Genomic DNA, 21,601 nt, shown 5'->3' on the forward strand with positions numbered 1-21,601 from the left:
CCTACAGTCCCGGTCTACCCTGGGGGCTTTGTCAATCTCCGCTTCCCCCCCTAAGCAACCCCTCACACACTGCCCGCCTCAGCAGCCTAAGTAGCTACATGTTCACCTTGAATGCTAGAGTCCAGGCCCTCCCAAAGCCCTCTGTGCTGCAGCAGAAACCCACCACCTGACTGACCACCTCTGCCCCACTCCAAGCCACCATCAGCTCTTGCCCGGATTATTCCAATGGCCTCCTGACTGGCCTTCCTTCTTCCACCGTGAAGGTACAACCTACCCCCACAAAGCAGCCAGAGCAGGTCTAGGAAGGCCTAAATCAGATCAGGTACTCTATTCAGAACCTTCTAACAGAGCCTGCCCCATCTCACCTCAAATAAATGTCAAAGACCTTCCACTGGCCTATGAGATCCACCTTGTCTGGCTCCAACCCATTTCCACCCTTCCTTACTTCCCTGACCTCATTTCCTACTCTGCTCCATCCACATAGTCCTCTTGACAATCTCTCACACACACTTCTACCTTAGGGCCTTTGCACTTGCTGTTCTCTGCCCAGAATATCCTTCCCCCCAGACCATAACCTGGCTTGCTCTCACTTCCTCCAGGCCTCTGCTCCAACCTCATCTCCTCAAAGAGGCCTTCTCAGACCTCTCAATCTAAAATAGTATACCCTCCCCGCCTGGATGGCATTGATCATTGGTTAGAGTGCCGTCTCATGCACTGAAGGGTTGAGGGTTCGATTCCTGGTCAGGGCACATACCCAGGTTGCAGTTTCAATCCCTGGTCGGAGCGTATGGGAGGCAACCAATCGATGTTTCTCACATCAATGTTTCTCTCTCTCCCTCTAGAATCAATGGAAAAAACATATCCTCAGATGAGGATTTAAAAAAATAAAATATACCCCCTCCCTGTCACTCTCTACTCCCTTATCCTGCTTCATTTTGCTGTGCAGCCCCTGCATCTCTCTGACTCACAACGTACCCATTTACAGACAGGTCTCCTCTAGTTTGGAAGCTTCATGAGGCCAGGCCTTTGTGTGCTGATGTATATCCCCAGGGCCTAGAAGAAAACCTGTGTCTAGAGACTAAGTGTTTGCTAAATGGATGAATGCATTGCCCTATCAAGGGTCACCCAAGTCTCTGAAACAAATTCTGCATGCAACCTGCCATATTCTTTCCAACCTCCTAGCCTCTGTTCATGCTATGCCCTCCTCCGAGAATCCCTCTTCTCTTCAGTTTTTTATAAATATGTTTTCATTGATTTTTTTAGACCACCAGGAAGGGAGAGGGAAAGAGAAACATCTATCAGCTGCCTCCTGTACACACCCCAACTCAGGATCGAACTGGCAACCTGGGCATGTGCCCTTACCGGGAATCAAACCAGTGACCTTTTGGTGCACAGGACGGTGCTCAACCAACTAAGCCACATCATCCAGGGCCCTCTCTTCAGTTCTAAAGGCCAAATTCAAGCACAGCCTCCTCCAGGAAGCCTCCCCTGCCAGCATGAGGCCAGTCCCTCAACATCCTACAGCCCCTTCAGTCTGCTTCTAGATTCTGAAAGCGCTGAGTGTTTCAGCTCCCCGGGCAGCCTGGGGGTGCCTCCCCTTTACTGTGAGGGGGGCATGTGTAGCCTGAGAGATCACAGATGGGAGGGAAGAAAGCAGGAGGGGCAAGTTCTTACCCTGGGTTGGGGGCTGGGGACAGGATTAGCAGAGGCTGCCAGCCTCCCAAACCCAGCTGGTCCCTGCAATGTGGGGCTGGAAAATGTCAGGCTCAACTCTGGTCCATCCTCCAACTCTTCTCTGCCTGGGGGGTGGGGGTGGGGGGGTAGCGGGTGGTGCAAGGGTGTGGAGGGGGGGTGGGGGGACCATTCCTGGGTCACTCTCGCCCCATTAGCCCAGGGCCCTTTGGAAGGGAGTGGGGGCAGCAGGGAATAAACAGAGGAAAGGGACAGCCCTAGGCCTGTACTCCCCCTTCCCACCCTCCTCATGCCGGGTGACAAGACATTTAATAATAGATATTTGGTACTGCTCAGAATTCCAAATGTCCTAATCGCCTCCCCTCCCAGAACCAGTTTCCATGGAAAAATCATAGCAAAAAGCCAAGGAGGGAAAGGAGAACCCCCACTCCCGAGGGTTCCTGCCAAGGAGAGGCAGAGATGGAAGGTGACGAGGAGCTGCAGCCCAGGCCTTCCGCTGTGAGGCCAGAGCTGCCTGGGCAGGCCGGGCGTGGGGGCTGTGTCTGCTGGGGCAGGCAGTGAACGGCAAGGCCAGGGTTCTGGTGCCTGGGCCTGGCTCTGCCCTGCCTTACTGTGTGAACTTAGACTCAACATTCTCCTTTCTGAGTCTTGAAGTTCTTCCCACTCCAACCCCCAGGCTCCAGTGAATTAAATAACCACCATAAAGGTGTTCAGGCTGTTAGGGGTGTGCAGGTGAATCCCCCATCCTGTCCCTGACCCTGTTCCTCTACCCAGATGGCAGGCCAACCCTACCAAGAAAGAGGGACCTCCTGGGCCCCTTCAACTCTAAGACACTGACATTTGAGGATTCAGTGCGAATCCAAGTCTGACATTCTAAGAATTCAGCGCTGTAAGATTCCCACAGCTTTCACATTTGAAGAATGACACATTCAGAGTGTCTGGCATATAGAAAGCACTTAAAAAATGTTAGCCACTGTTACTGCTATTCCAATATGCTCAAGTTCTGTGAGTCCACCCATCTGATTCTGACAGACAAGTCACTTCCTGTTTCTTGTCTGGATGTGGCGATGGTTGTCACATCTGTCAAATGGGTACCAAGTATCTGAGGGCAGAAGGCTGGACCCCAAGACTGCTTTGAGGCCCAGGTGGGGGAAGCCCTGAAGAGTTGCTGATCGTCCAGGCTATGCTTTGTGGACATAAGTGGAAATGCCAAGGGGCGTGGGAGGCTCCCACAGCTCTACCTCCTCCCGCCAGCACATGAGCAAGCAAGTGTCCGCAGAATAAAGCCACCCTGCGTTATCCCTCATTCCCTGGGCTCCTGGTTCTTACAGCTCTTGCATAGACCTGCCTTCCTCTCCCTTCCAGCCACATCCCATCTCCTCCTTTTCCCTTGACCACCCTGTAGACTGTTCTTCCTCTAGGGCCTCAAAGAGTAGACAGTCTAACCTCCCATTGTACAGATGGCAAAACCAAGGCCCAAGATGACTTTCCAGGTCTTATAGTGGATCAGAGGCAGAGCCCGGCCTGGTACCCAGGTTCCCTGCTCCCAACAAATGGCGGCGGGGGAGAGAGGGAGGAGGACAGGGGAGGGGGGAGATCACCATGTGAAGGGCAAATATGAACTGGGCTAGGAGAGTCTTCTACACAGCCTGGGGTCAGGTCTGGGGCCTCCTCTACACCAGGGCAGCTCCTGGCTGGGTTCACACTGGTTTCTGCCCCATCAGCAAAGTGTGAAAGCCTCTTCTCTTCGCTTATTCTGGAGCCCACACCACACCATCTCCACCCACAGTCCAGGGAGCGTGACTGGAGCCCTGGGCCTAAAACAAGGGAACATTGTCTACTCCATGGAGGCCAGCAGGAGGGGGTAGACAGCTGCTCCCCATCTTCTTGGAGCCAAAAGGAAGGGGACAGCAGGAGGGATTTAGGCTAGCAGATGGGAGAACTTCCAGACTTCATGAGGGGATAGGGAATTAGGAGATGGTGAATATCTTCTGAGCCAATTCAAGTCCACCAGGTTATACTGAGGCCAGGACTGCCTAGCCCTGTGTTCAGAAACCAGTAGGTAGCAGGGAGGAGGGGCCCAGGCTGGTCACTAGAAGCAGCTGGAGGAGTGGAGCCTGTTTTTCCCCTCTCTCCTGCCCCCAGGAAGGAGGTGATTGTACTAGCCACTCACTGTGCAAGAGCCTGTCAGACAGAGACCATTACCTCCATTTCACAGAAAGGGAAAGGTGAGGCATGGAACAGAGACGTGACTAATCCAAGGCCACACAGGGACTCGGAGCCGAGGCTCAAACCCTGTCTGCTATGATAGGCTCACCAATTCTCTCCCCTCAGAGGGGACACCAAGCTGGGCCTGGAGGGGTGGGAGGCCTGGAAAGGCAAAGGCTTAGGGCTTGGAGAGAGCTTCCACTGAGGGCAAGGAGAAGCCTATGTTATGGGCAGGTATGTCCCACTGCATAGGCCCTGGAGGGCAGGGGGACCCTAAGCTCCCCCCTGAGGCCAGGCAGGCAGGGAATGTGCTGGAAGGTATACCAGGAACCAATTCTGCAAAAACTCCCACCTCCTCCCTGGATCTCAATGCCTCTTCATAGGAGTAACAGCCTCCCCCCCAACCCCCACCCCATCCCAGTCTCCTCGAGTCCCTTGGTTCACCCCTGCTCTCTCCCCTAATTTAGTCTTCAAGGCTCCCAGAGGAGATAATTATATAGGAAAGAGAGCTGGGGAGGGGCCCCTGGCAGAAGCTGCCCTGCTCTCACCCTCCCCCAACCCCATGTTCCAAAGACAGCAGGCACTGAAGTCAGGGGCACCTGAGCTGCCTTACCAGGCTCAGAAGGAAGGACAGGCCCCAAACTTCCCCTTTTCCCATTCCCTGCCTGCTGACTCTGCAGCCTTTGGTCTCCGTGAGACACCAACCAGAGCCAGGACCAGGGGGAACTAGAGACAAGGAGAGAAAAACAAAGAGAACGAAAATTCAGAAGGGGCGTGAGAGCGCTGGGAGTGACCAAATTAGTCCAGCGTTTAGCGGTTCCAGGCTCTTCCTCGGGCAGGGAGCACAGTGGGAGTACAGGTCATGGTTCAATAACCCTGGGGCCATCCCCGTGACAGGACCAGAACCCAGAGCCTTGAATCTAGCACCAAGCACCTGGAACCTATCTGAACCCACAGCCAAAACTCCAGGGGCACCTGAAGCCAGGGGAAGGGGAAAGCATCTCCGAGTCACCAGGAAGGAGATGGGGTGGGGAGAGGATGGAAGCAGAAGGATAATGGACCAGAACCTCCACCCTGACCCACAGAGGCAATCCTGCCTGTGGGGGTCAGAACCACTCTCAAACTCTCAAGGTTGCTGTCTGCTGAGCTCCAGCCACCACCTCCCTGACCCGGCCCTCCCCTAGCAGCCCCCATTCTAATCAGAAGAGGCTCCAGCAAACCTCAGGCCCAAGAGTGCCCCAACTCCAACACATGACTCCCCCCAAATTTGGCATCACCAGCTGGAGACATAAAACCACCTTGTCCACAATTCCCCTGATTTTATAATGGGGAGGTTGAGTCAGAGAAAGGCCAGGACCATCAATGTACTTTACAGAGCCCTCTCTACTACTCCATAAAGTAATGCCTGTATCTCTCCAATTTTCCCAGGCCCAGGGGCAGACCTACACTTTAATCTACCAGAGGGAAGCCACTGCAGGAGGGCAAACCCATGCCAACTGTGGGCCCCCAGCCCCAAACATCCTACAAGGGGTCTGGCTAATAGGGCAGCAAGGCTCTCTAGAAAGTTCCATCACTCTCCCATCTCCTTGTGTATTTAAAACAAAGAACCAGATAGGAATCTCTAAAGTCAATCCCTGAAAAACAGCTAAAGGACAAGATTAAAACCCTGTGTAATTACCACCCAGAGCACCTTGGAGGGGTGAGAACCTTTGAGTTAGCACTAGCAGAGGCCTGAAGCCCCTGGGGCCTGAACAGGTAGAAGCCCTCTGTCGTTAACACTCTTAAAACTGCCTGAGCACTTCCAGGACCAGAGAGGCACCCTCAGACCTGGGTACCGGCCCAAGGAGCACTCGTAAAAGGCTCCTGCAGAAGTCAGCGCCCATGGCCTCCTCTCAGCCCACCCTGAAGGCCCCCCACGAAGGACTCACCACCTGCGGCTTGCTGAAGCACTTGCTGGCCGGGGCAGGCTCTTCTGGAGTCCGGGTTGCCTCCGGGGGCTTGGCCTCAGCAGAGGGCGGTGCAACCACTGGAGTCAAGCATGGCATATCCACTGGCACTGGCACTGGGGCAGGCACCTCGCCAGAGCGGAGGGTCAGCATGTACTGCTTAGTGACATCCTCGAGGGAGGGTGCCTGCAATGTGGGGTGGGCGCGGGCAGGAAAGCCCATGGGCTCTGGCACAGCCACTGGGGGGCCGACAGAAGTGGGTGGCTCAGGCACCACGATAGGGGTGAAGGTGGCAGGCACGCTGGCATGGCGAACATGTTTGGAGGAGGGTCGGGCCTGACTGCCCTCCTCTCGCGGCAGCTCCTGATGACTGCTCCGGGCTGGGCGCTTCTTGGAGCCACGGCGGATGAGCCGCGGGGACAGAACATCAGCCAGTTTAGGGTCCAGGTGGAAGTCATGGTGGGCGCTGGGGCAGGTAGACAGGGGTTCAGGCAGAGCCACCTCAGACTGTGCCCGGCCCCTGGCAGGACTGGGCTCTTCCGGTTCTGCCTGTCCATCTGCAAGAATGGGCTCACTGCTGGACGGAGGCAGCGTGGGCTCAACCTCTCGGATGGGCTCCCCTCCAGGGCCCTCAAATCCAGGCCCTGCCAGCTCCCCACGGCGGCTGGGGTCACTCAAAGATTTCTTCTTGGGGGCTTTGCCAGTCACCCTGTCGTCCACCACACGCCCCAAGGCACCAGGCTCTTGAACAATGCTCTGCATGACCTCCTGGTATCCCTTGCTCTCTTCACTGCCCACAGACCAGTCACTGTGGCCGCTGGTCAAGCCCTCATCCACAGCTGGGGCTACTGGAAGCCCTGTTTTGGGGCTCAGTGAGCCCAGGAGGTTGCTATCCACAGAAAACCCAGCGGGCTCCTCAGAGGTGGCAGCCCGGTGGCGCTGTGGAATTGGGTCACTTAGAGACCGGTAGGCCTCCCCTGCCTCCCCATTGCTCAGTTCAGTCCCACCAGGGCCTGAAGGTGGGGCTTTCCGTCTCCTGCGGAGGGCACCTGGTGTGGGAGGAGTATCAGGAGCCACCAGGGACCACCCTCCCACACTGTCTTCAGTCCCAGGGAGGTGGCTGGTCTGGGCTGAAGGCGAGTGAAGCGGTCGCCATACCCCTGTGGTGCCCAGGCTGCAAAAGGCTGAAACAGGAGGCTCAGGGTCTGCCCCAATGCCCTCATCAGTCAGGCTGGATTCAGGGCCGGAGAGCTCCTCCTGGGACCGCTGCCCTTGGGTCATGTCCCCTGCCCACTCGGGGCTCCCAGGGGGGATATCACTTCCATCATCCTGCTGGGCACCCATGCGCTGGATCTTCTCAAAAACCTGACGGGCCTCTTGGACATACTGATCCTGCACAACGAGGGGCAGCGGGTCCTCCTCGGCACCGGGGTCTGCCAGCAGGAGCTCAGAGGAGCTGGGCTTCAGGGAACCGGCGCGGGGTTGACGGCGGGCCACGGGCTTCTCGGAGCAGGTAAATGACTTCGTCCTTCGAAGGGTGGCTGTCAAATCCTTGAGTGTGGGGCGGGTGCCAGGGGCTGCTGGGGCTGCTGGGGCCATGGGCCCAAGTTGCCCCCCCACGCCACCTGCTGACGGTGAGTCTCTGCCATCTAAGGGGCTACTCCCGAGGTCCCCGGGGCGCCCAGCAGCCTTTCGGACCCTCAGCTCTGAAAGGTCCGAGCGCAGGAAACTGAGCAGCGTCAGGGTCTCTGAGGCAATGTCTGGATTCGACAGGGACTTGCGCTGCCGCCTCTTGTCCAACTCCAATCCTCCATCCCTCGATGCCCTTGTGGTGCCGACGGGTCCCTTGGTGCGGGTTCGAGCCTGGGCCCTTAGGAAGAGCCCTTCTCCAGCTCCAAAGCTAGGGGAACGATACACACCCCAGCTCCCAGAGCCCCGGCTCGCCCACAGGTCCTCATCCTTGAGGGTCTCCGTGCTGGAATAACGGCTGCTACCACAGGAGCCCGATGGGCTGGCCAGGTAGGCGGGAAAGCTCACCTTAGCCACGCGGAAAGCTCCCCCCACCGTGTCCGACAAAGACCGAAGTCCCTCCTGGGGGGGACCCGGCACACAGGGAGGTGAGGCAGCACCCCACTCCCGGGGTCCTTCCTCGCTAGGGGCTCTGGGAGAGGTTGGGGGCTCCAGGCTTCTGGCTCCCCTAACGGGGTCCATGCTGCTCAGATTTAACCCACGACTGTCTGGCTTACAGTCCTCCTCCAAGAGGGAGCTCCCAGGCCTGGGCCCCGGCCTCCCTCTCCAGCGGCGGCTGCCCTCACCATCTTGGTCCTCTTCGCTGCCGGAGGAGAGGCCTCCGTGGTAGGCCGGGCTCTGCGCCCCGGGCGGCAGCGGCGGCGGGCCCTCCTCTTCCTCCTCGCTGGAGCTGGCAGCCCCGCTGCCGCTGACAGGATAGGAGGCCACGGAGGAGGAGGAGGAGCGGGAGGCCCGGGTCCCGGCCTGCGGTTGGGAGAAGCTATGCCAAGAATGTAAACCATCCGCCGGACGCTGCGCCCGCTCCTGTTGTTGCTGCTGCTGCCGCCGCCGCCTCCCCTCGGTCCCCGGGCCGGGCAGCGGCCGCGCAGAACGCAGGCCCGCCAGGTGGAAGCACGTCCGAGGCGGCGGCGTCGGTGGTTGTCGGGGCTCCCGGGCCGGGAGTTCCCACGCGGCCCCGTCGGGGCTGGGCGTCCCCGAGGCCTCCGACTCGGCACTGGGCCGCCTGGAGCCCGGACCGCCGAAGAGCTTGCGCATCTCGGTGACGCTGGGCCAGGCCCCGCGCACGGCACCTTCGGCCGCTTCTTCCACGGCCCCGGGGGAGACGCCCCCGTCCCGGGCCCCGGCGGAGGTGTCCGGCCGCGGCGCGTCGAAGCGCCGGGAGAGCTGGCGCACCGACGGCGAGAGACTGCGGAGCGGGCGCGGCTGCGCGGGGGCGGCCGGGGGCCCCGACGCCAGCTTGGACACGCGCCGGGAGGGCTGGCCCGGGACGGCCGCGACCGGCCGGCACGAGGCGCGGCCCCGCAGCCCGGCTGGGTCCGCGGCCCCCTCCTTCGGCCCGGGCCCGCCGCTCCAACGCTCCAGCAGCTTGAACGAGACGCTGCGGTACAGCGGGGGCCGGGGCGCCCCGTCCGCCATGGTGGCGGCGCTCACTCCGGGGGGGCTGGCCTCGGGGAGCCGCGGCCAACCCCCCCTGCGCCCCCGCCCCGAAGGAGCGCAGCGGCCGGGATCCCAAGGCCTGGGCGCCGCAGCCGCAGGCGGGGGAGTTTGCGGGAAGAAGGCGCAGAGACCAGCGCAGAGCTTTACCCGCGGCGGCTCAAGTTTCTGCGGCCGCGGGCGGCTTCGCCTTCATCCCGCGCGGCCCCTCCCGCCTCAGCGCCGACCGCCCGGCCCGGCCCCCACCTCGGCCGGGGCGACCCGGAGCATCGCGCGAGGCCCAGCCCGGTCCGGATCCCTTCCGCAGCTCCGCGCCCGCCAGCCGGCCCGCCTGCCGGCCTCCCTCCCCTCGAGCTCCCGCTCCGGCTCCTGTTCCCTCCCTCTTGGCTGCTCGATCCTCGCTCCCTTTTGTTGCAAATAAACTTTGTGGCGGAGGAAAGGGGGCGGGGGGCGGGGCCTCCAGCCCCAAAGAGGGGGTGGGCTCCCCGCGCGCGAAAGGCTGGGAATCGGGAGTCGCGGGGGGGGGGGGGAGGGAACGGGGAGGAGCCAAAGGAGAGAACTAGAGCGACCCTCAGGGCCCGAGCTGCCCCCAGAGGACTCACTCCGACCCAGGCGAGCGCTGAGCGTGGTCAGCTCCGCGGACACAGGGCCCGGGCGGCGCACCCCCTGCGGTCCCACCGCTTTCGCGCGGAAACACCTCCTGCCCAGGGACCAACATGGCAACCTCGGACCCACACGCCCGCACACACCGATACTCAGGTACACGCCTCTCCCAGGCGGGAGAGGGGCCGGGCTTGCCGCCGGGGGGAGTAGTGGGCGCCGCGGGCGGACCCGGGCTTGGGCCGCTCCCTGCCCCACCCTTTCGCCACGCCCCTTTTTGGGCCGTCGGAGGAGAATCTCGCTGTCACTGCGACCCCGTCCAGCCCCTCGGGCCCCCAAACGCCCCGCCCCCCCCCACCTCTGCGGCCGGTCCGGCTCCGACGGTCCCCCAACCAGTCCCACGCCTTGTGACCACGCCCCCGCCCGCGCTCAGGTTTCCAGCTGCCCGCCCTGCGCCGGGCCGCCTCCGCCCCTGGAGCTCCAGGGTACGTGGCTCTTGCGCCCTCTACCGGCCGGGTTTGCCCCCACCCCCACCCCCTGGAAATCCTGGACAGGTAAAGCAGCACCCACCACCCAAAACCCCTCGGAGGGTAGGAAAGACCACCTCCTTTTTACTTCCTTTCAGTTGCTGCCTAGTTCCTTCAGGAGCCTTTTAAAAATTAATCCCTTCACAGAGTGCACTCCCTCCTTCGGCCTCACGTACAGAAGGAGCTTCGACAGGACCGCCCTCGACTTGCCGCAGCCAAACCTACACTCCTACCTGCGGCTGCTCCACCCTCCTGACCCCAGAGGTGTGGATGGCTTCTCCCTCCTACCTCTGCCCCCAAGCCTCTGCCCCGAGTCTGGTTTGGCGAGTCTCGCATCGTAGGGAATACTGGGGCTTTCCCTTCCCCACCTGCCTCTATCAGGTCCCATTCATCTTCCCTGGCCCAGTTTAAATGCATGACAGCCTGCACCTGAGTGGGCGAATGGGCATTTATGCGGTGTCTTGGATGTATTGGTAATATTATTTCATTTGTTTTATTTAGTCCTTGAACCACCCTTGAAGGTAGATATTATTACCCCTCCTATGGGTCATGAAGGAGAAGTAACTTTGACCGGTGTTAAAGTCAGGAAATGGCAGCCACTGCTATGACTCCAATTCAGATTTCAGGAGCTTCAAACACCATGTTCCTCCAGACAGCCTTTCCTGGTGCCAGCAGCCTCCTCCTCCTGGGGCCTGGGCTCACCCTCCCCAGGAACAGAGGATCCTCTGGTCCCCTCAACCCAAGAGGACTGTGGCTGGGCCTAAGATGGGAGGACCTGGGAGCAGGAGGCCCTGGTCCAGATGAGAGGGGCGGGGATGGGCAAAGGGCAGGATGGTAGACACTTGAGGGATTGCCTGACTACTGCGTGAGAGAAGCAGGACTCACCCAGGACCCTGGGCCCTGCTTGCTGCTTCCCTGGGGTGGTGGGAAGTTTCTGTGGGGACAAACTCTTTCTCTGTGACTTGCGACCAGCCTCTTTCCGGCAAGTCCCTCACTGCAGCTTTGTCTCACTGCTGCCTGGAAGGGGCAAGCACATTTCTCTCTCTTTACTGGGAAATTGGGGACAAGGAAGCAAGCCCTGCCTGGCCCAGTGCCTCTCTGCGCTTGCCTTGCTGTGTGACCTTGGGTAAATCCCTGGCCTCAGTTGCCACATCTGAAAAGTGAGGAGTGGGTCTAGGCTCCCCCAAGGTTGCCTCTCTCTGACTCTATTTGCAGTCAGACTCTTGTCTCTTCTAGAGTTTTCTTTCTACTCTTTTTTTTTAAATATATTTTATTGACTTTTTACAGAGAGGAAGGGAGAGGGATAGAGAGATAGAAACATCGACCAGCTGCCTCCTGCACCCCCCCCCCCCACCGGGGATGTGCCCGCAACCAAAGTACATGCCCTTGACCGGAATCGAACCTGTGACCCTTGAGTCTGCAGGCCGACGCTCTATCCACTGAGCCAAACCGGTTTCGGCATCTTTCTACTCTTTTGAGGCAGTTGTAGTATGGCAGGGGGACCTTCATCCCAGGAGTCACTGCTCTCTTCCAATAATGGTGTCCCTTACCACCTGAAATTTGTACTTTTCCAAACTCACACCCTGTCATGTTCTGTTTTCACGTCACTTCTGGGATAGCGGTTCTTATACCCATTTCACAGATGGGCAAACTGATAAAGAGTGGAGACTCAGGTCACAGGATCCCAGCATCCTGCAGCTTGGCTGTGAGATGAACTGGCTTGGGGCTTTGGATCAGGAGTCCCCTGGGTGGGGAGGGAGGGTGTTTAAGGATCTAAGCTGGGCCTCCCAACAATGGGGAGCTCACCCAATCTGAGAGTGGCTTGGCCGCTTACAGCTCCTCATGAGTCCTCCAACCTCCAGCCCCATTCTGATTCAGGATGAGACAAAGTTATCTTCCTGGCTCAGAGGGACCTGGGTGTTTTTAGTCCTCAAAAGACTCATCTGGGAGGGGCCTGGGAGCACTGGGCATCAGGGTGGAGAGAGGAGCACTGAGCTGGGAGTCTAGAGCCGGGTCCAATGCAGTCACCCTTACAGATGTGTCCAGTGAACCTAACAGGTCACTCTTCCTCCGGGACTCAGGCTCCTCACCTGTGAAAGGGGAAGGAAAACAATAATCCATCTACTCCGTGAGTCTACTCAGCAAGATCACAGCTACAGAATCCATTGGAGAAATCAAGGTGGAAAGGTTATGATGGTCAAAGTCATGGATAATGTTGGGCCTCAGGTAGTTAAGGGGGAGAAAGATGAGGAGTAAGAAGCAATGAGTTCCGAAAGGAGACGTATGTAATACTTTAAATAAAAAAAGGAGAAGAAGAAGCAGTGAGTTCCAGGAAAGAACTCTGGCTCCTGACTCCTAAGAAACCTTCTCTGCCCTCATGTTGGGCCAGGGCCCCTGTGGTCCCCAGCATCTCCTGACCATTCCATTCCAAAATCAGATAGAAATGTCCTGAGATTGTCCTGTTTCTTTCCTCTATAATTAGACCCCAAGCGCACAGAATTGGATTATTCATAACCTTTTATGCAGGACACATTCTCTCCAGTTGTTTAATTGACTCCCACGAAAAACCAAAACAACTAGGACCTTTACAATGTCCGACATCTCATTATATAGTTCCCCCACCCATTCCCCTACTGCCCCGCCGCCCAAGATAACCATCGCCTCCTGTGCCCATCGTTCCCTTTTTATATAGCTTTATTGCATCTGTAGATTTCTTTAAAGTATACGTTTTAATTTTAGTTTTTAAATTTACCAAAAGGGCATCTTGCTGTATATAATTTCGGGGACTTCTTTTTACTTAATATTATGCTGCTAATATTTACCTATATCGTTGTATGTTAGTGTAGCGCATTCTGGCTGCGTGAAATATTCCAATGTGTGAATACAGCATTCATCTCCTCTGCAGTGGATGGGCACTTGAATGTTTCCAGGTGTTTGCACTTGCGAATAGTGCTGCTCTGAGTGTTGTGCGCACTCCAGCGCACATTCGCAGAAGTGCTCGGGGCCGTGGGCCGTGTGGCTACTCAACAGGAGTAGGCGTTGTCAAGCTAGAATAGAACATCTTTTCTGTTTTTTTGTTTTGTTTTTCTTTTAATCTTTACCCGAGTATATTTTTCCATTGATTTTTAGACATGACACATTTTTGTGCAATATTTTGAAATATTGATGTGGGAGAAACACATTGATTGGTTGCCTCCTGCACGTGCCCGGGCCGGGGAGGAGCCTGCAACCAAGGTAGTGCCCTTGACTGGAAACAACCCAGGCCCCTTCGGTCCGCAGGCTGACACTCTCTCCACTGAGCCAAGCCGGCTGGGAGGGCTTTTCTGGTGTTTTGATTATCTGCCTTTCCTTTTCTAAAGTGCCTCTTTGTGCCTCTTATCCATTCTTCTGTTGGGTTATAATACTTTGTTGTACTTGATGAAAATTCTGCTCTAACCTTTCCATGCTCAGCACCCCTGGTGGCCTAGGGAGAGCTGATGGCTGTTCACAGGTAAGGAAACAGAGTCCCAGAGAAGTGAAGGGGTTTGTTCGGTCACAGGCTGAGTGACAGCCCTTCTCTCCTGAGCTAATGCCTTCTGAGGCCATTGGGCCTCAGCGAAGAAACCTTTTCAGCCCTTCACGCTGTGCAGGGCCCCTGTGGTCCCCAGCATCTGCTGACCATTCCCTGAGCTTATTGTCTTCCTAAGGCAGTGATGGCGAACCTATGACACGCGTGTCAGCACTGACACGCGTAGCCATTTCTGATGACACGCGGCCGCTGAGGCGGCCGCATGCCGAGGATGAAACATTTGCTGCTCCTGAGGATGAAACATTTGCGAAATAATGTTTTTTCCTCAAAGTGACACACTACCCGAGTTATGCTCAGTTTTTTGGCGAAGTTTGACACACCAAGCTCAAAAGGTTGCCCATCACTGTCCTAGGGAGACCTTCTGTGCCCCTGGCCCTCTGTGTGTTTTTCTGAACTCTTCTCTCCAATTGTAATGATCCGGATGTGTTTGTGGTTATTTCATTATTGTCATTCTCCATCAGACTAGGAACTCCCCGAGGGCGGGGACCCACTGCCAGCCTGGAATACAGTAGGTGCTCAATAAATGTTTACTGGATGAACTGTCTTGTTTCCTTGTCTGCATCCCCAGCCCCCCCCCCCCCCCCCCCATCCTTTCTGAGGGTTGGGTCTGGGTCTGAGCTGCCTCAGGGTTCCCAGCACCACCTCCACCTCCAAGGAGCACAGAGAATGTTTGTTAAATGAATGAGGGAGGGAGGAGGCAGCTGCATGCATTGCTAGGACAGATCCAGTGCCCCCAGGCTTTTCCTACTTTGAATGGAAATCTCCCCAAATCAAGCCCTGGTTCCTGACTCTCTGGCTCCCCCATGTTGGCACTCCCCTTCTCCGCCGCCCCTCCCTGCCCCGCCTGCACTCCCCCCCCCACCCCCCCCCCCACCCCCGCCGCCGGCCTCAATTGCTGACCTTCTTCCCTGAGCCTGTCTCCCTCAGAACCATCCTTTCTTTACTTCACCCATCACTTAAACTTTCTTTCCTCTAGCCCCACCCTCCCTCACCCAACTTCACTGCCTCATCACATCACCATAATTCAGAGACACGCCCCCCCCGCGCCCCGCCTTCTACCTCCCCTTCTCCGGCTCCTCCTCCTCTCCCGTCCCCTAATGTTGGTGTTCTAGGACTCTGTTCAGCCCCCCTTCTTACTTTCTTCTTCAAGAAGCCCATCCACCCCCTCAGATTCCAGCCAAAGGCGAGGTAACCACGCCCCGGGTTTGTACCTTTCCCAAAAACCCTTCCTGGATGTCTCCAGACCCTGTTGATCCTAGCTCCCCCCCCAGGTGGAGGTCTCCACCCCAGTTCAGGACACTGCCTGGCCTCCACCCAGGTCTACTATCTCAGGATGGAATCCGAGTAAAGGGGTTTGTTTGGGCTGTGGCTAACAAAGATGTAAAAAACAAAAAACAACACACACACACACACACACACACACACCACCACTAGGGCTTTAAAAAAGTAGATACTTACCTCATGCAAAAATCTGCATTTAGTGGCCCCAAACTGGAATGGTCAAAGACCCAAGCTGCTGCCCAGCTGGCGTGGCTCAGTGGTTAAGTGTCGACCTATGAACCAGGAGGTCACAGTTCGATTTCCGGTCAGGGCACATGCCCGGGTTGCAGGCTCGATCCCCAGTGTGGGGCGTGCAGGAGGCAGCAGATCAATGATTCTTTCTCATCATTGATGTTTCTCTCTCTCTTTCCCCCTTCCTCTCTGAAATCAATAAAAATATATTAAAAAAAAAAAAAAAAAGAACTAGCCTCTTTCTTCTGACATCACCATGTGTCTATCTCACCGTAGCCCCAAAAAAATCAAAGTTCCTCTTGTCCAAATCGTAAGCCTCTCCAGCAACAGCACTTGTAGCGGATTCCCAAGGAGGCCGGGCCCGGGTCTCCCACTTCCTCCACCAGCTGCAAGACACCGCTGGCGTTACTATGGAGTTTACCTCCCCCAGGGCCCTTCTCTGAAGGCCCCATTGCCCAACAGCCTTGGAGACGAGGTGGGGCTAAAAGGAAGATACTGAATCCGTTATACAGTCCTTCCTTGCCCTGTCGCTCTGCCCGTCCCTCTCCTCCCTCTACCTTCTGAAAAGGAAGGCTTCGCCATGCTGGTTCTGTACAGCATGTACAGGTTCATGTACAGGGTCTGTGTGGTATACCAGCAGCCAAGGGCAGGCCGGACTGTTCCACAGGAGGGAATAGGGCCCAGAGGAGGAGTGAGGGATATGAGGGGTGGGGTGGGGGAGGAGAGAAAAGGAGCAGAGAGGATGAGGCTCTGCAGGGGTGTGGCTGAGGGGAGAGGTGCGCAGGGGCAGAACGGGGGAGGACTTGGAAGGGCCTCGCCTGGTATTTCCCTTTGCTGCCTCCTCGGGACCCTCAGTGAAGATGCCTTTACAAGCCTTTTTTTTAATTTAATTTAATTTTTTTATTTAAAATATATTTTAATGATTTTTTACAGAGAGGAAGAGAGAGGGATAGAGAGCTAGAAACATTGAAGAGAGAGAAACATCGATCAGTTGCCTCCTGCACACCCCCTACTGGGGATGTGCCCACAACCAAGGTACATGCCCTTGACCGGAATCGAACCTGGGACCCTTCAGTCCACAGGCCAACGCTCTATCCACTGAGCCAAACCGGTTTCAGCTACAAGCCTTTTTAAGGCTCAGGTCTGTGTTTGAGGTGCGTCCACATGAGATGGCCTCCAGGCACCCGCAGGCCAGAATGATGGAGCTGAGAGGGCAGGACAGAGGAAGCCGGCAGCACGGTCTGTCTTGAGACTGGTCAGCAGGCCCCTGACCAAGGGGCCTCCATGTAGCAGCCTCCTCATGGCCCTGGGGTGGCTCTTTCCTCTGTTCTGCCTTTAGATGGCTTTTAATGCTCTGGTCTCACCCAGCTTTTTTTTTTTTTTTTTTAATATGTTTTTATTGATTTCAGAGAGGAAGGGAGAGGGAGAGAGAGAGAGAGAAACATCCATGATGAGAGAGAATCATGGATCGGCTGCCTCCTGCACGCCCCACACACTGGGGATTGAGCCCACAACCCGGGCATGTGCCCCAACCGGGAATCGAACCACGACCTCCTGGTTCATAGGTCGATGCTCAACCACTAAGCCATGCCGGCCGGGCCATCACCCAGCTTCTTAACGCCCCACTCCTCACACACCCAACCCCTGGGCCGAGTTGAAACTCACTTGCTTTACCTCCAGGCGCAGCGCGTCTCTGCCTCTGGGTTTTGCCTGCACAGTACCTTCACCAGGAGCAGGAGCCTCCGCTCTGCCTGTTGGGTTCCTCCCACCTCAAGCTCCACCTCTTCTAAGAAGCACTCCCTGATTTCTCCTTCTGCTGAGCCCCACTCCTGCCATTGGTTGTCTGGAGAGTGGCCATGAGACAGCTCTTATTTTTTCAGCTTTCACACACAGGAGGCCACGTGCAGCCCACCCCAGCTCTCTGCCTGTCGGCCCCAGGGCAGAGCCTAGCATAGGGCTGGCCCAGGCTGTACGAACACGCTCCCTCCCCCCTTCTGCTGGCAGAGCTCCCAACAGCCTTTAACATCTGGTTCAGATGCTCCCCTTCCTTCTCCCTCCCCCGCAAAAGATCTCTCCTGACTTCTTGATCTGGGTCATGGGCATCCTCTGAGCACTCCTTCCCCGCAGCCACGCTTCCCTCACTCGCAGCCTTGACATCCCTGCGTCAAAACTTCCAGTAGTTGGGAGCCGGTATGGGTCTGGTTCTTTTGGGGCCCACAACCAACCCAGGCCTGAACACACCGTGTCAGTAAAGGTTTGCTCAATGAATGGAACATCATACCCAGCTCCTATGCATCCCTCAAAACCCAGCTCCAATGCCTCTTCCCAGAAGCTCTCACTCCCCCCACCCCCATCTTCCCTCGCGCCCTTATAAGTGACTCCAACGCAGGCAGCATACTCCTCAATGACAGTACACGTCACGTGTATTTGTGTGAGCAGCTTCACACGGCCTCTCCACCTCGCCGTGGCTCCCGGGACCTTCTGCAGAGCCAGGCGCAGGCTGCTCTGAGTCTGTGCCCACAGGGCCTGGTCCAGAAAAGGGGCTCAATAAATAGCTGTCGGTGAGACATCGGGGTCTGTCCTGCCCGGTGGGCTCAGCGGCCCTGCCGCTGCCACTTGGCCGTGAGTTTCTGGAGCAGTTCGTGCGGCCGCCTGCGGAACTTCTTCTGGGTGAAGTAGAAGAGGATGGGGTCCAGCACGCTGTTGGCACTGGCGAAGGGCCGCGTGCCTTTGTAGGCGGCTGCGAAGGCCTCCAGCACGGGGCAGGAGACGCCCGGCGTGGAGCGCACCGCCAGGTAGGCTGTCTTGGTGATGTGGAAAGGCAGGAAGCTGATGGCGAAGACGGCCGCCACCACCACGGCCATGCGGGCCGCCTTGCCACGCCGCTCCTGGGCCACCGGCCCCGCGGGGCCGTCCTGGCGGCACAGGCGGCGGGCCAGGCGGCAGTAGCAGGCCAGCAGGGCGGCGAAGGGCAGCAGGAAGCCGATGACTGTGAGGGCCATGCCGTAGGGCAGGTACCGGGTGGCCAGGGCCGGCGAGCTCAGGTCGTAGCAGACGGTGCGGTTACGCTGGATGCCGGTGGAGGCGAAGAAGGCCGTGGGCAGGCACTGGGTCGTCACAGCCAGCCACACGGCCCCACACACCACCCAGGCCGCCCGGCGGCCCCCGCGCTTGTGCCAGGGGGCCAGCGGGTAGCAGATGCCCAGGTAGCGCTGGAAGCTGATGCAGGTGAGGAAGAGGATGCTGCCGTGTAGGTTGGCATAGAAGAGGAAGCGCACCAGGCGGCAGGTGAAGTCGCCGAAGGGCCAGTGGTCGCCCCGGGCGTAGTTGTAGATGAGCAGGGGCAGGGAGCAGGCGTACAGCAGGTCGGCCAGGGCCAGGTTCAGGGTGTACACGGCCGAGCGGGTCAAGGCCCGGCGGGACGAGCAGATCTGGACGATGACACAGATATTCAGCGGCAGGCCAGCCGCCAGCACCACGGAGTACACGGGTGGCAGCAGGAGTCGCTTAAAGTCCTCTCGGTAGACACAGGTGGTCGGTGGCGAGCCCAGAGCCTGGCTTGTGTCATTGTGCCACTCCATGGCTGCCTGACCGGCTTCCTACATCTGGAGAGGCTGGGGAAGCAACACACAATCTGTCAGTGACCACACTCACTGACCACCCCGTAGGTCCTTGTCTGCCCCTCTCCCCATCCGAACCATCTCCGATGCCACCCCACAGAGACCCCACACAGCCCTCACAAAACCTGGAATACAAGAGAGAGAAACATAGATTTGTTGTTCACTTATTTATGCATTCATTGGTTGATTCTTGTATGTGCTCTGACCGGGGATTGAACCCACAACCTTGGTGTATCAGGATGATGCTCTAACCAACTGAGCTACCCAGCCAGGGGTAATTTCTATTTATAATATCTATTTCTCACCAGACTTTCTGGTGAACTTTTATTTTTTTTAATATATGTTTTTTTTATTGATTTCAGAGAGGGAGGGAGGGAGGGAAAGAGAGAGAGAGAGAGAGAGAGAGAGAGAGAGAGAGAGAGAGAGAGAGAGAGAGAGAGAGAGAGAGAAGACCGGGAGGGGAATCCAGACGCAGTGGGGGGAAGTGGCTGCTTAATCAAAAAATGATGAGAGAGAATCACTGATCGCCTGCCTCCTGCACGCTCCCTACTGGGGATTGGGCCCACAACCCAGGCATGTGCACTTGACCAGAATCGAACCCGGGACCCTTCAGTCCAAAGGCCGATGTTCTATCCACTGAGCCAAACCAGCTAGGGCTGAACTTCTTGTCATCCTTCAAAATCTGAGTCAAATGTCTCTCTTCTATAAATGGAGATGGATGGACTTTGATTTGAATCCCAACTTACTTACTGGCTATGTGACCTTGAGCTATTGATCTACCTTCTCTGAGTGTCAGCTTTCCTATCTGAAAAATGGGGGAATGGTGCACCTACTTCTCAGGATGTTATGAGGTTAGAGGCACTACACCACGCTATCCAGGGCTCTCCCGGGCACCCTGGAGTTTGGAGATTGTGGTCCTGGTGGGCCTGCCTGCTTGACTCTCCTTCACAGACTGGGAATCTCCTGAGGAGAAGTGTCAGGTCTGGTGCCTCTCTGTCTGAGTCCAGCCCCGGATCCAAGGCAGAGAGACCGTGGTAACTCTTAATGAATCAACATGAACAAAATATTCACACACCGTGAGCCGACCAAGGACAGCATCTACCTCCTCGGCCTGAACTCCACCTTCCAAAGCCATGGTCCTTCTTTTGGCTGCAGTTTTCTTATCTGTAAAATGAGGGAAGGAGGTGATTCAGGAGTTCCCTAAGCCTCCTTCCACTCGATTTAAGGCTACCCAAGCCTGGTCTGGCAGAGCCACCGGAGCCACAGCGCCCTCTGGTGGCTAGAGTAAAAACAGCTTTCCTGGAGGCAGACGGCAGAGGGAGCAACCACATCAATGGCTTACTTAACAGGGAGGGGAATCCAGACGCAGTGCGGGGAAGTGGCTGCTTAATCTTAGCGAATTGGAGGCGGAGCCCAAGTGGGAGTTGGAGCCGGAGCCCAACCGCCTGACTCGGGAGGCATCTTGGTGTAGCCCATGGACATGGAATGTAGAGGTTCCAAGCCCAGCCTCAGAGAATCAGGCAGGCTCGGTTCAAATCCTGACTTCCCTTCTTCCAGGCTGTTCAACCCAGGGCATGTCACTTACCTTTTCTGGGCCTATGTCCTCATCAGAAAAATGTATGCTAGGCCTGACATGCAGCAGGTGCTTAATAAACGCCATGCCTTGCTGTTCTAGCCTACATCTGATCCCTCCACTCATCCCTGCAGGCTGAGGTTTGGGGAAGCCAGTAGCACAAACGCCTTAAGGGTTTGCCCCTGGTGGATGAGCAACTTCCTGTTGCTCACTTCTCAACTGGCATTTTCCCATTTACTGGTGTCCATAGAGAATTCGCTACTTAACTCCCGTGGACCTGTAAGGCAAAGCCACTGAGATAGTGAGTCAAAGCCTCCCTCCTCTGTTACAGATGGGAGAAGCTGAGGCCCAGAAAAAACACAAAGTCCTGCAAAGGCACTCAGAGGGTGACAGAGGGTTGAGGCCGAGTACATGGGCTCTGGTCCAGATGCCCAGGTTCAAATCCCGGCTCTGCCACGTGTGAGCTGTGTGGCCTGAGGCTCATTACTCAACCTCCATGCCTCCGTTTCCCCATCTATGAAATGGGGTAATATAGTACCTGCCTCACGGGGCTGTTGTGAAGATCAGTGCTTGGCACAGGGCAATTGGTAGCTGTCCCTAATGTGGATATACCTGCTAAGTAAAGTTACGGGATTTTTAAAAGTTGTAATAGAGCAAAACATAACTCCCCACACTAATTTCTTCCAACTTAAAATTTGATTTTGATGAAAATATTTTACCCAGATTCTGGGCAACTGCAAAATGCTGATGTTTGGATTCTCCAGTCTGTTATATCACACGCCATATCACCTTTAGTTACCTAAGATTCTTGTGGATTTTATCCCATGAGTTAGGGGTGCTGGGTGCCCAGCTCACCAGTTAGGCACAAGGGGGAGGCCACGGAGGAGGCTTGGCAATACCCCCAAGGTAGCCAGCAAGGCAAGATTAGTACAGGCAAGATAAAGTTTATCCATTCACCTCTTCATTCATTTGTTCAGGCCATTCTCTCATTCATGCATTCATATTCTGGTTTCTGCAATGCTAGGCATTTAATGAGATTTTACTGCCTGCTGGATGCATGAGGACACAGTATATGGATGCAGATGAAGGTAGATAGATACAGATACAGAAATACATATGCACATTTACCTATACTTATACAGGGTGGGGCAAAAGTAGCTTTGCAAGAATAA

General features: G+C 56.6%; 2 protein-coding genes across 6 annotated transcripts in view; both read right to left on the reverse strand.

Moving 5' to 3' along the window:
* The window catches only part of ARHGEF17 (Rho guanine nucleotide exchange factor 17), a 54,494-nt gene extending 45,447 nt beyond the window's left edge, over positions 1-9,047 (reverse strand). The window contains exon 1 of the mRNA XM_054725033.1: positions 5,829-9,047. Coding sequence (XP_054581008.1) covers positions 5,829-9,011 — 3,183 coding nt within the window. The 5' untranslated portion in view covers positions 9,012-9,047. The remainder of the gene's footprint in view (positions 1-5,828) is intronic.
* Positions 9,048-16,623: 7,576 nt separating this feature from the next.
* P2RY6 (pyrimidinergic receptor P2Y6) overlaps positions 16,624-21,601 on the reverse strand; it is a 65,235-nt gene continuing 60,257 nt past the window's right edge. For 4 of the 5 annotated variants that reach the window (XM_054725008.1, XM_054725009.1, XM_008149945.3 and 1 more), the window contains exon 2: positions 16,624-18,850. In XM_054725008.1, coding sequence (XP_054580983.1) covers positions 17,831-18,817 — 987 coding nt within the window. In that variant the 5' untranslated portion in view covers positions 18,818-18,850 and the 3' untranslated portion in view covers positions 16,624-17,830. Of the gene's footprint in view, positions 18,851-19,931; positions 20,021-21,601 lie in introns of all 5 variants that reach the window. The other variant, XM_028158249.2, reaches the window with a different exon arrangement.

Source organism: Eptesicus fuscus, chromosome 13 (assembly GCF_027574615.1).
Source record: "Eptesicus fuscus isolate TK198812 chromosome 13, DD_ASM_mEF_20220401, whole genome shotgun sequence".
Classification (NCBI taxonomy): domain Eukaryota; kingdom Metazoa; phylum Chordata; class Mammalia; order Chiroptera; family Vespertilionidae; genus Eptesicus; species Eptesicus fuscus.